At 40.4% G+C, this 15,492-nt stretch overlaps 1 protein-coding gene across 16 annotated transcripts in view; it reads right to left on the bottom strand.

Moving 5' to 3' along the window:
• LOC140492006 (rap guanine nucleotide exchange factor 6-like) overlaps positions 1-15,492 on the bottom strand; it is a 391,645-nt gene that overhangs the window by 106,274 nt on the left and 269,879 nt on the right. For all 16 annotated transcript variants that reach the window (XM_072590612.1, XM_072590596.1, XM_072590598.1 and 13 more), the window contains 3 exons: positions 11,287-11,423; positions 5,395-5,553; positions 3,684-3,836 (listed from right to left, as the gene is read on the bottom strand). In XM_072590612.1, coding sequence (XP_072446713.1) covers positions 3,684-3,836; positions 5,395-5,553; positions 11,287-11,423 — 449 coding nt within the window. The remainder of the gene's footprint in view (positions 1-3,683; positions 3,837-5,394; positions 5,554-11,286; positions 11,424-15,492) is intronic.

Genomic DNA, 15,492 nt, shown 5'->3' with positions numbered 1-15,492 from the left:
TCACCTTCATCCCCTCCCCCACTCACCTATTGTACTCCATGCTACTTTCTCCCCATGCCCACCCTCCTCTAGCTTATCTCTCCACGCTTCAGGCTCTCTGCCTTTATTCCTGATGAAGGGTTTTTGCCCGAAACGTCGATTTTGCTGCTCCTCGGATGCTGCCTGAACTGCTGTGCTCATCCAGCACCACTAATCCAAAATCTGGTTTCCAGCATCTGCAGTCATTGTTTTTACCTCAGTTATCTTGCTGACCTTTCTGATTTTCTCCTTCTCTGCAATTCTCAGGGAAGTGGGGATGGCACTTCGCTCAACAAAGAAAATAGATCAATCAATACATTCTACCTACAGACTGTTACAATTAAATATGTGGCCCAAAGTGTGGATGCATCACATCAAGTATGTAAGGAAGATGTCAAGTTTTAGGATTACAAACGAACATGACTGTTGCTTAATTTTTAAACTAATGAAGCACTGGACAAGCATCAGCATGTTGTTTTATGTAAATGCTGAAAACCAAATTTTTTCACAAAATTGTACATTTGTATGCATCTCAGTGTATGTTAAGAAGCTGATAGGTTTCAGTATTATGAATTAGCATGACTAAATATCAACTTCTAACTAATGGAGCACTGTATAGGTATCATGCAAATTAAATCTTTTTTACATAAAACCAAGTCTACTAATGTTTTGTCTTTCTCTCAGTGAGTGCATTCTTATCAAAGGTGAAAGGTCAGATTCAAACCCAAGTCCAGATGTCTCAACAGACAATACAAGATGATACTTCAGTATAGTACAGAGGGACTGCTTTATTGTTACAGGTGTCATCTTTTAGCAGAGGCAATAAAGTAACTACTCAAGATGCACAGAAAAGATCCTTGGTACAATATGAATTTGTAGAGCTGATAGGTTCCCTTGGTGTTCTCAGCCATCTGTACTATTCACTGCATCTAGCTACATGCTGATAAGCTGACACGTTGTCTATTGCAATCATGATTATATTTCAAATGCACTTAATTGACCGTGGAGTTCCTTATAAGAACTTGAGTGTTGAAAGGGCACTTTACTAGCTCAAGATCTCCCTTCTTTGAGAAGAGAACAAACAGCTGAGCTGGAAGGTAATGCAATGCAAGGTGCATACCAACGTTTGATTAGATTAAATTAGATTAGATTACTTACAGTGTGGAAACAGGCCCTTCGGCCCAACAAGTCCACACCGCCCCGCCGAAGCGTAACCCACCCATACCCCTTACCTAACACTACGGGCAATTTAGCATGGCCAATTCACCTGACCTGCACATCTTTGGACTGTGGGAGGAAACCGGAGCACCCGGAGGAAATCCACGCAGACACGGGGAGAATGTGCAAACTCCACACAGTCAGTCGCCTGAGGCGGGAATTGAACCCGGGTCTCCGGCGCTGTGAGGCAGCAGTGCTAACCACTGTGCCACCATTGAATACGCACTAAAAGCAAAGTAAGTATTGCAGGACAGCACACTGATGCAGCTTTTTACAATCACAATCTGTTGATAATCTGTTACATGATTCGCAAAAATAAATATGTTGTGAAATGAAAAGCAAGAAAAGAAGTGACAGAAGAAAAATATCTGAGGGAGTTTAAGTCATTCTTAGGCCAGTTTTAAGTTAATTCGCCTAACTTGCATGAAATTATGTTAATTTAGGTAGAAACAACATTTTAGATTCAGTCCATGACCAGAGGACATCTTGGAATGAATCTTTGTATTTCTGTGGATCAGCATAATCTTCATATTTTAGCTAGTTCTAGAAACAATACAGAGATGTATGTGCCTGTAACCAGATTATCTACCTTTTATTTCAGTAAATTAAGTTGCCATACTCTTACCAGAAAGAGGGAGTGCTCTCTTATGAGAGAGAGATAGCTTAAGCAGAGGGCTACCATACCTCAGGTGAGGTGAGAGACTGAGAAGGACAATCCTTCATGGTAACCATAGCCAGTGTGGGAATTGAACCCGCACTGTTGGCATCATTATGCATCACAAATGAGCCATCCAGCCAACTCAGCTAAGCTGACCCTCTATAGAGTATGCTGATGAAAACAGATACATTGAAAGCAATATACCTATGTGGTAAGCTGAAGAATTAACACTACTGCTGACACTGAAACTTCAAGACTTCAGCATTAAAGGCAGCTGAATTAATACATTTTAAAAATAACAATTATTGCAGTGAAAGGCAAATAGCTTATTTGTGATACATGGCCATAGTAACAAGAAATAGGGACTACTGAGAGAGACTTGGATCCATCAGCTTATATAAACAATTGGATGCCCACCAGAATGTCTGACATATGTAAACATAATACAATATATATGAAGGATTAACAATAATAAGAACACAAGCAAACAACAAGCAAATTTTTGCAGATACTAGAATCTGTACTGAAAACATAAAATGCTGGAAGTCACAGAGAGTCAGATAACATCCATGACGAAAGAGCAAGTTAACATTTGCCTTTCAACGAGATCATGGCTGATCTGTCCCACTCCTCATGTCCTCTTTTGTGTTGGCTTGAGTCAGAGTCATACAGCACAGGGCTGAAAATGTGTTGCTGGAAAAGCGCAGTTCAGGCAGCATCCAAGGAACAGGAGAATCGACGTTTCGGGCATATGCCCTTCTTCATTCCTGAAGAAGGCTTATGCCCGAAACGTCGATTCTCCTGTTCCTTGGATGCTGCCTGAACTGCTGCGCTTTTCCAGCAACACATTTTCAGCTCTGATCTCCAATATTTGCAGTCCTCACTTTCTCCTCATACAGCACAGGAACAGACCCTTCAGTCCAACTAGTCCATGCTGACCATGTTCCCAAACTAAACTAGTCCCACATGCCTGGATTTGGCCTATATGCCTCCAAATTCTTCCTGTTCATGTACTTATCCAAATGTCTTCTAAATGTTTAATTATATCTGCATCCATCGGTACTTCATTCCACACATGGGCCACTGTCTGTGTGAAAAAGATTGCTCATCATGTCCTTTTTAAAATTTTCTCCTCCCACCTTAAAAATATATCCCAATCTTTTGAATTGTCCCACCTAATGGAAAAGACCCTTGCTATTCACCTATGCCTCTCATGATTTTAGAAACCTCTATAAGATCACCCCTCACCTACTACGCCCCAATGAAAAATGTCCCAGTCTGTTTCTATAACTTAAACCCTCGATTCCCAGCAACATCCTGATAAATCTTTTCTGAACCCTATTTTATCAACCTTCTCTTTAAATGTCTGGAGCAAACTATGCTCCACAACTCTCTGGGGACAGAGTTCCACACTGTTAACTGTGAAGTCTGTTATCCTGTGGAGACTGTTTTGTCAAAACATATATGCACATGGGTATTAGTCAGATTATAACATTAATGAGGGTTACCTTAGTTCAGAGTACTAGTTGCCGACTAGGCAATGTTTAATGGATATTGTTTTTAGTTTGCTTGTTGCAGTAAATGTGTCAAAACTTAAAGGAATCAAATGAGAAGATATCAAGTTGGTCACTGGGAATCAGTATCTACAGGAATCGTAATAGTTTATTTTCATGGTATATCAAGATTGTAGTTCTAAGTAATTTACTTCACATCCGGCAGAGTCAATTCTAGTAAAGTCACTGGGACAAAAAAGCATAGTTCTATCTGAAAACATTTTACCCAAATTTACCTTTATAACAATGTGTCCTTTCCTTGTTCCACTACGGTCCAGCTCTCTGTGTTCTTTCACCATTACTATCTCCCCTTCCTCCTCAACTTTGTGAGTGTTCCTCTCTACTTGATTCAGAATGCGGCAGTAGTCCTGCTGAGCTATGCTTACGAACTATCGTAAGGTAGACAAAGAGAAAAAATGATCACGTTAAACACCTTTTAGAAATAAAAGTCAGATATGCAAGACTTAGGGACACAGCATATCTAAGTTTTGCATAGATATAATGACTAATACTAATTAGTTTACAAGATAATCCTGCACCAGATAATCATATTTAACTAAATTTGCTACTTAAAGACCATAAAACAGCATGCATTTTCTTAATTGGTGGCACATTAAAGTATAAAGGAAAGCAACCATAACAAGACAAGCCATCCCTAAATTTAAATCTGATTATTGTCAGAGCATGTAAAAGATAGTATAAATGGACAAGGTTACCAGTAGCTAAGTCAGTTTTCCTGCAACCTATTGTATGGTCATTACCACACAATATCACCAGGAAATTCCACCAATCACTAGGCTATGATGATGATGATCAATAAACATGAAGATCTAAAAAGATCGAGAAGTCACACTTCTATCATGCTTGGTGCGCGAAACTACAAAGACATCAGTATATTTACTGCTAAGCAAGGCTTACAGAATATAAAATGAGTACAATAAACCTAACTGTATGAACAGAATTCTGCCCTGCAGATACTCATAATTGCGACTAGCTACAAAGCATTACATTGATCATATCAAAATAAAATGCCGTGTTAGTATACTGTTACTCCAGAGTTTAAGAACGACAGCATCTTGCAACTACAAAAATTAAATTAGGTACAAAATTTAAAAGACATAATGCTGATCATTAAAGATAGTGATCTCAGTGTGCTCAATGACATAAATATACATAGAACGTAACACTCTTCCCCGGTCTGGTTAAAATGCATCTGAATCAAAACCTACCAAGAAACTGACTTAACCTGCAATAAAGGAATTATGAGCTGTCATTCAGATCATAGCTTATAGCACTGGAATGTAGCAAGTTCAGATTTGTCATTTCAGATTTACTACTTATTGAGAATAGTTACAGTAATAAACCTGCAAACAAATCTTAGAAACTGTAGGATGAGAAGGACTGTTTAGATTTATTTTCTCAACATCAATTATCCTAAAATTTTATGCAGTACACTGTGATTGTAACATTTGAATACACCTAAGCTACCCCATTAAACAGCAACAATTCGAGAAGGATCAGTGATAAATGTTGATCTTGCATGACGTGCCCACATCCCTAATCCAAAAATGGATAAACAATTATTCTTCACTCTCAACAGGTTAGTTTGTCTACCTTTCAGAAAACTCCATTCAAACTGCTGAAATTTTCTTACTTTGAGGGAGGGAGTTGGGGAAAGAAGGTATCAGACAGAAACACCAGTCTTGACTAGCATTCGAATTCTCAGCTTAGTCATGTACCTGGCACCAACTATAGCTATTCACTGCCAACATGCTCACATTACCAGTGTCAAGAGCCCAGCTGCTTTCAAAGAGATGATCTAATTATTTCATTTTGTTTCACAGTTGCCCAGGAAATAGTCATCATTGCATACTCTCAATGTGGCCAAATTAGAAACTGTCTTGTTAAACTGAAATAGCCAAAAGTGCTCTTGAAGCACATCCTTACCTGACAATCATCTGCTTTCGTCCTAACAGTTCCTTTCATATATTGTTTCTCCAAAGAGGGAGAGATACCGAAACTATTTCCCATACAAAGTATTTCACTTCTTCCATGAAAATCGGTGATTTCCACTGAGCCATTTAGAATAACATACCACGACTCTAGCTACAAGTTAAATAAAATAAAATGGGGAAAAATTGATTGAAATTGTACAAATCAGTTAAAATAATCAGAATCAAATTGAAAAGTCTGAAATATTCCAGGGCATTTTTTTTCTCAGCCACAATGTCATGACAAACAAGGGAGATTTCTGCTCTCTGCTATTAATAGCAATGCCGTAAACAAACATTTTGGTTTTCTGCATATCTATGAATCGGCTAGAGTTCCTTCCCAGAACAATTTGAGAAGAATGTGTGAAAAATAGTGTGTCATAAATTGGTGGCTTTTAACTGTATTGACTGCCCTACCAAATAAACAAAGTCAGAAGTCACATGAAATCAGGTTATAGTCCAACAAATTTATTTGAAGTCACAAGCTTTCAGACTCCACCTGACGAAGGAACAGAGCTCCGAAAGCTTTGATTTCAAATAAACCTGTTGGATTATAACTGGTGTTGTGCGACTTTTGACCTTGTCCACCCGAGTCTAAACCCAGCACCTCCACATCATGCCTACCAAATTAGCATACAGCTTAAAACAATTACTGTTACTAGACTAAAATATGGTCCAGTCAAGCATGGATAAAGCTTGACAATGAAAACATTATTCTCATTTGCCAAAAGAGGGAGTCTCAATATCAACATCTTTGTTAAAAATAAGATAGTCAAGGAATTTATAATAGACAGTATTTATAAGGTATTTATGAATTGCTGCCATATGCTTCTCAGTGGTCAATTTAAAAATAATCCTGTTGCACTATCTGGAGTTGGCTGCATGCCTGGTACTCAGTGGCTAAGAAAATTGATAAAGATAAATAAGAAAGGTTTGCCTGTCTAGGTCAAAAGAACAATAGAAACATGAGAAAGGAGCTTTCAGTTGCATCATTGACTTATCTGTGACAAAGCGGAGTTAACATGCATTGAAATAAAATCCATGAAACATTATTGACTAGGAACCTCTTCAGCTGCCTCAGAATGTGATCCTGTCATTACTCAGTAATTTTTCCTCAGGCAGTTCAATATCTGATTTATAAATAAAATTTTCATACAAAACAAAATCAAGTGCAAATAAAACAATAAATAACAGTTATGCTCAAGTTATTTAGATAGGGTTCTGAAAGAAAATCTGAAGCACCTACAACAGTGAAAACATAGGAGAATTTTGCAATTTTTCAAATTAATTCACAAGATATGAGTGTCATTAGCTAGCCCAGACTTTATTGCTCATCCATAACTGCCCAGAGAACAGTTAAGAGTCAACCGCATTACTGAGAGTCTGGAGTCACATGTAAATTAGACCAGGCAGGAACAGCAGCTCCTTTCCATTTAGTGAACCAGATAGGTTTTTCTGACAATTGACATTAGATTCTTAATTCCAGATTTCTATTGAATTCAAATACCACTGTGGGATTCAAAACCAGGTCCCCAGAACATGACCTGGGTACCTGGATTAATAGTCTAGGGATAATACAAATAGCTGAAAATGTGTTGCTGGAAAAGCACAGCAGGTTAGGCAGCATCCAAGGAGCAGGAGAATCGACGTTTCGGGCATGAGCCCTTCTTCAGGCTCATGCCCGAAACGTCGATTCTCCTGCTCCTTGGATGCTGCCTGTCCTGCTGCACTTTACCAGCAACACATTTTCAGCTCTGATCTCCAGCATCTGCAGTCCTCACTTTCTCCCTGGATAATACAAATAGTCTATTACATCCCCCTAATAATTTAAGCCTCAGGTTTTGTCTGACACCAGGGTCAGCCTTTAATGGTCACTTGATTCAAGGGCTGAATTTATTCCACTGTCAACATGGCTAAAAATGTGAGACAGGGTTTCTAAAGGTCAGAGGATGAGCAGTAGAAGTGTACAGCATTATCCAGAGGGAGCCCCAGGTCCAACTCAAATGAAAGCATAAATCTATCTAACTTATCATTGAACATATTCAATTATACAGCCTCCACTACTGACTAGAAAAAAAGATTTCCTAAGACTGGAGATGCTCAAAAAGAAATTTCTCTTCATCTTTATTTTAAATGGCAGGCTCCTTATTTTGGAGCAGTGGATTTCTGAAAGTGGAGACATCCTTGCAGCAATAACCTTGTCATAGAGTCATAGAGATGTACAGCACGGAAACAGACCATTTGGTCCACCTTGTCCATGCCGACCATATATCCCAACCCAATCTAGTCCCACCAGCCAGCACCTGGCCCATATCCCTCCAAATCCTTCCTATACATATACCCATCCAGATGCCTTTTAAATGTTGCAATTATACTAGCCTCTACCACTTCTCTGGCAGCTCATTCCATACACGTACCACCCTCTGCGTGAAATAGTTGCCCCTTAGGTCTCTTTTATATCTTTCCCCTCTCACCCTGAACCTATGCCCTCTAGTTCTGGACTCCCCCCACCCCAGGGAAAAGACCTTGTCTATTTACCCTATCCATGCCCCTCACGATTTTATAAACATCTATAAGGTCACCCCTCACCCTCCGACACTCCAGGGAAAACAGTCCCAGCCTGTTCAACCTATGCCAATAGCTCAAATTTTCCAACCTTCGTAACATCCTTTTAAATCTTTTCCAAACCCTTTCAAGTTTCACAACATCTTTCCGATAGAAAGGAGACATGAATTGCACGCAATATTCCAAAAAGTGGCCTAACCAATGTCCTATACAGCCGCAACATGATCTCCCAACTCCAGCACTCAATACTCTGACCAATAAAGGAAAGCATACCAAACGCTGTGTTCACTATCCTATCTACCTGCAACTCCACTTTCAAGGAGCTATGAACCTGCACTACAAGGTATCTTTGTTCAGCAACACTCCCTAGGACCTTACCATTAAGTGTATAAGTCCTGCTAAGATTTGCTTTTCCAAAATGCAGCACCTCGCATTTATCTGAATTAAATTCCATCTGCCACTTCTCAGCCCATTGGCCCATCTGGTCCAGATCCTGTTGTAATTTGAGGTAACCTTCTTCACTGTCCACTACACCTCCAATTTTCGTGTCATCTGCTAATTTACTAACTGTGCCTTTTATGCTCACATCCAAATCATTTATATAAATGAATGAAAAGTACCGGACCCAGCACCAATCCTTGTGGCACTCCACTAGTCACAGGCTCCAGTCTGAAAAACAACCCTCCACCACTATGCTCTGTCTTCTATCTTTGAGCCAGTTCTGTATCCAACTGGCTAGTTCTCCCTGTAATCCATAAGAGCTAACCTTGCTAACCAGTCTCCCATGGGGAACCTGGTCGAACGCCTTACTGAAGTCCGTATAGATCACGTCTACTGCTCTGCCCTCATCAATCCTCTTTGTTACTTCTTCAAAAAACTCAGTTACATTTGTGAGATGATTTCGCGCACACAAAGCCATGTTGACTATCCCTAATCAGTCCTTGCCTTTCCAAATACATGTACATCCTGACCCTCAGGATTCCCTCCAACAACTTGCCCACCATTGACGTCAGGCTCACCAGTCCATAGTTCCCTGGCTTGTACTTACCACCTTTCTCAAACAGTGGCACCACATTAGCCAACCTCCAGTCTTCCGGCATCTCACCTGTGACTATCGATGATACAAATCTCTCAGTAAGAGGCCCAGCAGTCACTTTCCTAGCTTCCCACAGAGTTCTAGGATACACCTGATCAGATCCAGCCAGCTCAGAACCTTATATGTGACAGTAAACTCATTTTTCATTTTTCTAAGCTGAGTAAAGAACCCAATCTGTTCGACCTTTCATCATATCACAACCCCATCATCCCAAGGACAAAACATGTCCATTATTTATTCAAGATTAGAGAGTGAAATACTCATGTACACATGATCACTAGTTTATAAACAACAAAGTGCTTAAATAACATTCATTTTAGTAGTTTGATAATTATTTTCAACAGTTTTTCCATCAATAAACAACAGTGTAGATCACAGGGCCCAAGTCTGATATTTTCATTTCACAAAGCTCCTAATCCAACCTCCACTGCTGAGAAGAATTATTGACCAATTATATCTGAGAGAGTTAGGGAGAAAATTGATAAAAGAATCATAAGTCAACTAATCTCAGGCAGCTAGGAGAAAGTGAGGACTACAGATGCTGGAGATCAGAGTTGAGAGTGGGGTGCTGCAAAAGCACAGCAGGTCAGGCAGCATCCGAGGAGAAGGAGAATCGATGTTTGACCTGCTGTGCTTTTCCAGCACCCCACTCTCAACTCTGATCTCAGGCAGCATCCATTTGGTTCAGCTGTATTATCAGTAGCTTGAGAAATGATCACCTTGGTTGCTGTCAGTCTATGGCCACAGAAGCAAATAAGCAGAGATATGCTAACTGAAAAGGGAAACAATGCAGGAGTAGGGCAAAGTAGCAATTTTGGCAATAATAACCAGATTGTGGAAGGAAGAGACACAGTACGTACGTGACTGTGCACCAGCAGATAACAACAATGTTTGTAAAAATGATTTGAAGGTAGAGTTAAAGATTCTATACCTGAACACATTCAGCATTCGTAACACCATGGATGACTTGTCAAATCAGATACAAACAAGTGTTACCTTATAACCATTACAGAGACATGATCTCATAATGGTGAATGGACTATAGTAGCTCTGTTAATTAAGGACATCATTGATATGGTAGTGAGATGACTTTAGTTCGAAGAAACAAGATGTAGAATCAAATTAAACAAAAAACTGTGAATGCTGCAGATGTGAAACAAAAACATAAATGGACTTGCTGGGTCAAATGGCCTGCTTCAACACTGTAGGGATTCTATGATGATTTCAGATATTCCCCTCTCAAAGGGTTGCTGGTTATGTGTAAATCTCTTCTCCAAAAATCATTGGAAGTTGGGTCATTGTATTTATTCAAGGCAGAGTTAGATAGACAACATAGCCATAGAATCCCTACAGTGAAGACAGAACATTCAGCCCATTGAGTCAACATCCAGCCTCTGAACAGCATCCCACCACACCCACGCTAACCCCATAACCCCACATTTACCAAGGCTAATCTACCTAGCTTTCACAATTCTGGACACTTTTATCAAAAAGACTGAAGATGCTGTAAATAAGAGATAAAAACAGAAATTGCTGGAAAAGCTCAGCAGATCTGGCAGCATCTGTAAAGATAAATCAGAGTTAACATTTTGGGTCAGTTCTGAGGAAGGGTCACTCGACCTGAAACGTTCACTCTAATTTCTCTCCACAGATGCTGCCAGATCTGCTGAGCTTTTCTAGCAATTTCTATTTTTGCCATGGAACAATTTACCATTGCCAAACCACCTAAACAGCACATATTTGAACTGAGAGAGGAAAGCAGAACACCTGGCAGAAACCCAAGGAGACACAGGGAGCGTGTGCAAACTCCCCACAGACTGTCACTCAAGGCTGGGATCAAATTCAGGTCCCTGGTGCTATGGAGCAGCAATGCAAACCACCATGCCCCCCTGCTGATTTTCCAATCAGGGGAGCAATGGAGAAATAGGAAAGCTTAGTTGAGATCACAACTACATCAATGTTATCAATGAATGGTGAAGCAGCAAGTTCAAAATCAATTGACTTGCACTTGCTCCTAAGTCCTATGTTCCCAGAAGTAGTCAAGGACAAGGGAGAAAACACAGAGATCATAAACTTTCTAACTAAAGTAAATCAATTATTTCAATTCTAATGAAAAGAGTTTAGTTTAGTGAAGCTCTAAAAATTGCAAATACAAGAAAAAAAAACACAGCTGATTGTAGTGGTTACCTCTTTTCCATCATCAGTTATTATTGCTCCTGCATGTTCTACTACTTCAAAGATCATGACTGAGCACAGTTCACGTCTGACAAACATAGTCATGTTCGCAAAGGCAGGGAGCTGATGCATAAACTCCAGCAATTGTTCTGCAAAAGAACATACACACATTTAGCCTAAGCTACAATGACATACATTTCCAAGGAAACACTTCTAGGTGCAATATATATAGTCAACTCATGAATTCTCTGAGTGGAATCTACTACATTTACAGTCAGTATTGAAAAAACTCAGGTACATTTACACTGCAGTTTTCCTTGCTGGAGAAGCACAATGGGCCACTCTTCACTCTATTTTTCAACTCCGAAATATAGAATATAGGTTATACAGTTAGAGATGAAAATGTGTTGCTGGAAAAGCACAGCAGGTCAGGCAGTATCCAAGGAACAGGAGAATCGACATTTTGGGCATCAGCCCTTCCTATAGAGTTAGGGAGTCATACAGCATGGAAATAGACCCTTTGGTCCAACTCATCCGTGCCGACCAGAATTTGTTTTAATTTCATAAATATACTTCATTCACAAAATACTTCTTGTTCACATACATTGTCACGAATGCAGTTCAGTTCTGTACAGTTGCATATCACATAAATAAACAAAATCATTGGACTTTGACTCTACTCAAAATACCAAAGACTTTTCTTACACATACAAAACTAATATTTACAGTATGGTCGAGACACGAGGAGGATCTGATAACTGAGCCGACCCCAGTTTACCTTCAACAGGAAGGCATCAGACCTCTTTCCCCGGCAACTTTGCAGCAGCTGCCTGAAGCTTTGGTGCAGCCCACAGCATATAGCCCAGGACAATAGACAATAGGTGCAGGAGTAGGCCATTCTGCCCTTCGAGCCAGCACCACCATTCATTATGATCATGGCTGATCATCCTCAATCAGTATCTTGTTCCTGCCTTACCCCCATAACCCTTGATTCCTCTATCCTTAAGAGCTCTATCCAACTCTTTCTTAAAAGTATCCAGAGACTTGGCCTCCACAGCCTCTGGGGCAGAGCATTCCATATACCCACCACTTTCTGGGTGAAGAAGTTTCTCCTCAACTCTGTTCTAAGTGGCCTACCCCTTATTTTTAAACTGTGTCCTCTGGTTCGGGACTCACCCATCAGCAGAAACATGCTTCCTGCCTCCAGAGTGTCCAATCCTTTAATAATCTTATACGTCTCAATTAGATCCCCTCTCAGCCATCTAAACTCAAGCGTATCCAAGCCCAGTCACTCCAATCTTTCAGCGTAAGATAGTCCTGCCATTCCGGGAGTTGACCTCGTGAACCTACGATGCACTCCCTCAATAGCCAAAATGTCTTTCCACAAAATTTGGAGACCAAAACTGTGCACAATATTCCAGGTGTGGTCTCACCAGGGCCCTGTACAGCTGCAGAAGGACCTCTTTGCTTCTATACTCAATTCCTCTTGTTATGAAGGCCAGCATGCTATTAGCTTTCTTCACTGCCAGCTGTACCTGCATGCTTGCTTTCATTGACTGATGTACAAGAACACCTAGATCTCGTTGTAGTGCCCCTTTACCTAACTTGACTCCATTTAGGTAGTAATCTACCTTCCTGTTCTTGCCACCAAAGTGGATAACCATACATTTATCCACATTAAACTGCATCTGCCATGCATCTGTCCCCTCACCTAACCTGTCCAGGTCACCCTGTAATCTCCTAACATCTTCCTCACATTTCACCCTTCCACCCAGCTTTGTATCATCAGCAAATTTGCTGAAGTTACTATTAATACCATCTTCTATATCATTAATATATATTGTAAAAAGCTGTAGTCCCAGCATTGATCCCTGCAGTACCCCACTGGTCAACGCCTGCCATTCTGAAAGGGAGCCGTTTATCACTACTCTTTGTTTCCTGTCAGCCAATGAATTTTCAGTCCAAGTCAGTACTTTGCCCCCAATACCATGCACCCTAATTTTGCTCACTAACTTCCTATGTGGGACTTTGTTAAAGGCTTTCTGAAAGTCCAGGTATACTACATCCACTGGATCTCCCTTGTCCATCTTGAGTTACATCCTCAAAAAGTTCCAGAAGATTAGTCAAGCATGATTTCCCCTTCATAAATCCATGCTGACTCTGATCTATCCTGTAACTGCTATCCAGATGTGTTGTAATTCCACCCTTTATAACTGACTCCAGCATTTTTCCCACCACTGAGGTCAGACTAACTGGTCTATAATTCTCTGTTTTCTCTTTCCCTCCTTTCTTAAAAAGTGGGACAACATTAGCCACCCTCCAATCCGCAGGAACTGATCCTGAATCTATAGAACATTGGAAAATGATCACCAATGCATCCACGATTTCTCGAGCCACCTCCTTCAGTACCCTGGGATGTAGACCATCAGGCCCCAGGGACTTATCAACCTTCAGACCTAACAGTCTCTCCAACACCAATTCCTGGCAAATATAAATTCCCTTCAGTCACGTCCTTCAGCCACTATTACATCTGGGAGATTGCTCGTGTCTTCCCCAGTGAAGACAGATCTGAAGTACCAATTCAACTCTTCTGCCATTTCTTTGTTCCCTGTAATAAATTCACCCGTTTCTGTCTTCAAGGGCCCAATTTTAGTCTTAAGCATTTTTTTTTTCTTTTCACATACCTAAAAAAGCCTTTACTATCCTCCTTTATATTTTTGGCCAGTTTACCTTTGTACCTTATTTTTTCCTTTGTGTATTTCCTTTTTAGTTATCCTCTGTTGTTCTTTAAAAGCTTCCCAATCCTTCAATTTCCCACTCACCTTTACTATGTTATACTTTTTCCCTTTTGTCTTTATATGGTCCTTAACTTCCCTCGTCAGCCACGGCCACCCCTGCCTCCCCTTAGGATCTTTCTTCCTTTTTGGAATGAACTGATCCTGCATCTTCTGCATTATACCCAGAAATACCTGCCTTTTTTTAGGACCTTGGAATGTGCCAGTCTGCAACACTCAGTCGGGGTCAACTCCTTGCTTTGAAAGCCAACAAATTTCGGCAAGACCAAAGAGCATCTTCCATTAAGTTGATGGCTCTCCAGACGCAGTTGATGTTTGTCTCAGTCTGCCTCACTGGGAACAGGCCATACAGCACATAGTCCTGCATCTTGGAGCTGCTCAGGACAAACCTCAACACAAACCACTGCATCTTCCTCCAGACTTTCTTTGCAAAGGCACAGTCCAGATGGAGATGAGCAACAGTCTCAACCTCCTCAGCAACCATTTCATGGGGAATGGGTGGTGGCGCAGTCCAACCAAGCATACATAAAGGATCTTATAGGAAGCGTCCTTCTCACCAGCCAAGAGGCGTCTTCGTGCTTGTTAGAAAGTTCTGGTGAGAAGGTATTCTGCCAAATGACTTTGATAGTTTGCTCACGGAACCACACAACAGAACCACACTCTCCTTTTCCCTCAGGGTCTGAGGATGCTGTGTGCTGACTGGTGGTCAAAGATATTTTTCTTTGGAAATTTCTTGAAAGACAGTGACATGGAATGGTCCAACTACTTCCACGGCAGCAAGGCTCGTCCCATTCTTAGCAAAACAGGGGACAGGTAGAACCTCAGTACATAGTGACGCCGACCAGACATCCCAATCGGACACAGTCCTGTTTGCAAGCATTTGGACCCCTTTCCCTCTAAACCTTCTATAAGTGTACCCGTCCACATTTAAATGTTGTAACTGTACCCATCTTCACCACTTCCTCTGGCAGATGGTTCCAAATACCATCTTCTGCATGAAAAATTTAGCCCTCAGATCCTTTTTAAATCTACCATGTAACTAGCTCAATTAACTAGCAATATTTTAATAGGTAAATTTCTTAGGGTCACAATATCGTTAATTTGATGAACCTTGAAATTACTGTGCTTTTGTAGTACAGTCAACAGATGGAAATTTGCTCACAGGTGGTTGCAATGCTGGATACAAATATTTTCAAATTTTAATTCAATCCACTAATGATTTAGAAAGTTTCCAACAACTTGCAACTTAAATATGCCAAACCATTTCATTTCAGTATAAAAACTATAAATACCTAATAGAAGGATTCTTGAACTACTTTTCCATAAACATGTCATATGAATGAAGGCAATTGACTTCAAACAGGCAATATAAGATGGAAAGTGTGAATGTTACCTTGAAGTTTAACTCAGTTTAATGGAAAGG

Source organism: Chiloscyllium punctatum, chromosome 20 (genome assembly GCF_047496795.1).
Source record: "Chiloscyllium punctatum isolate Juve2018m chromosome 20, sChiPun1.3, whole genome shotgun sequence".
Taxonomy (NCBI): Eukaryota; Metazoa; Chordata; class Chondrichthyes; order Orectolobiformes; family Hemiscylliidae; genus Chiloscyllium; species Chiloscyllium punctatum.
The sequence above is the reverse complement of the archived record's forward strand: the minus strand, read 5'-3'. Positions and strand labels throughout refer to the sequence as shown.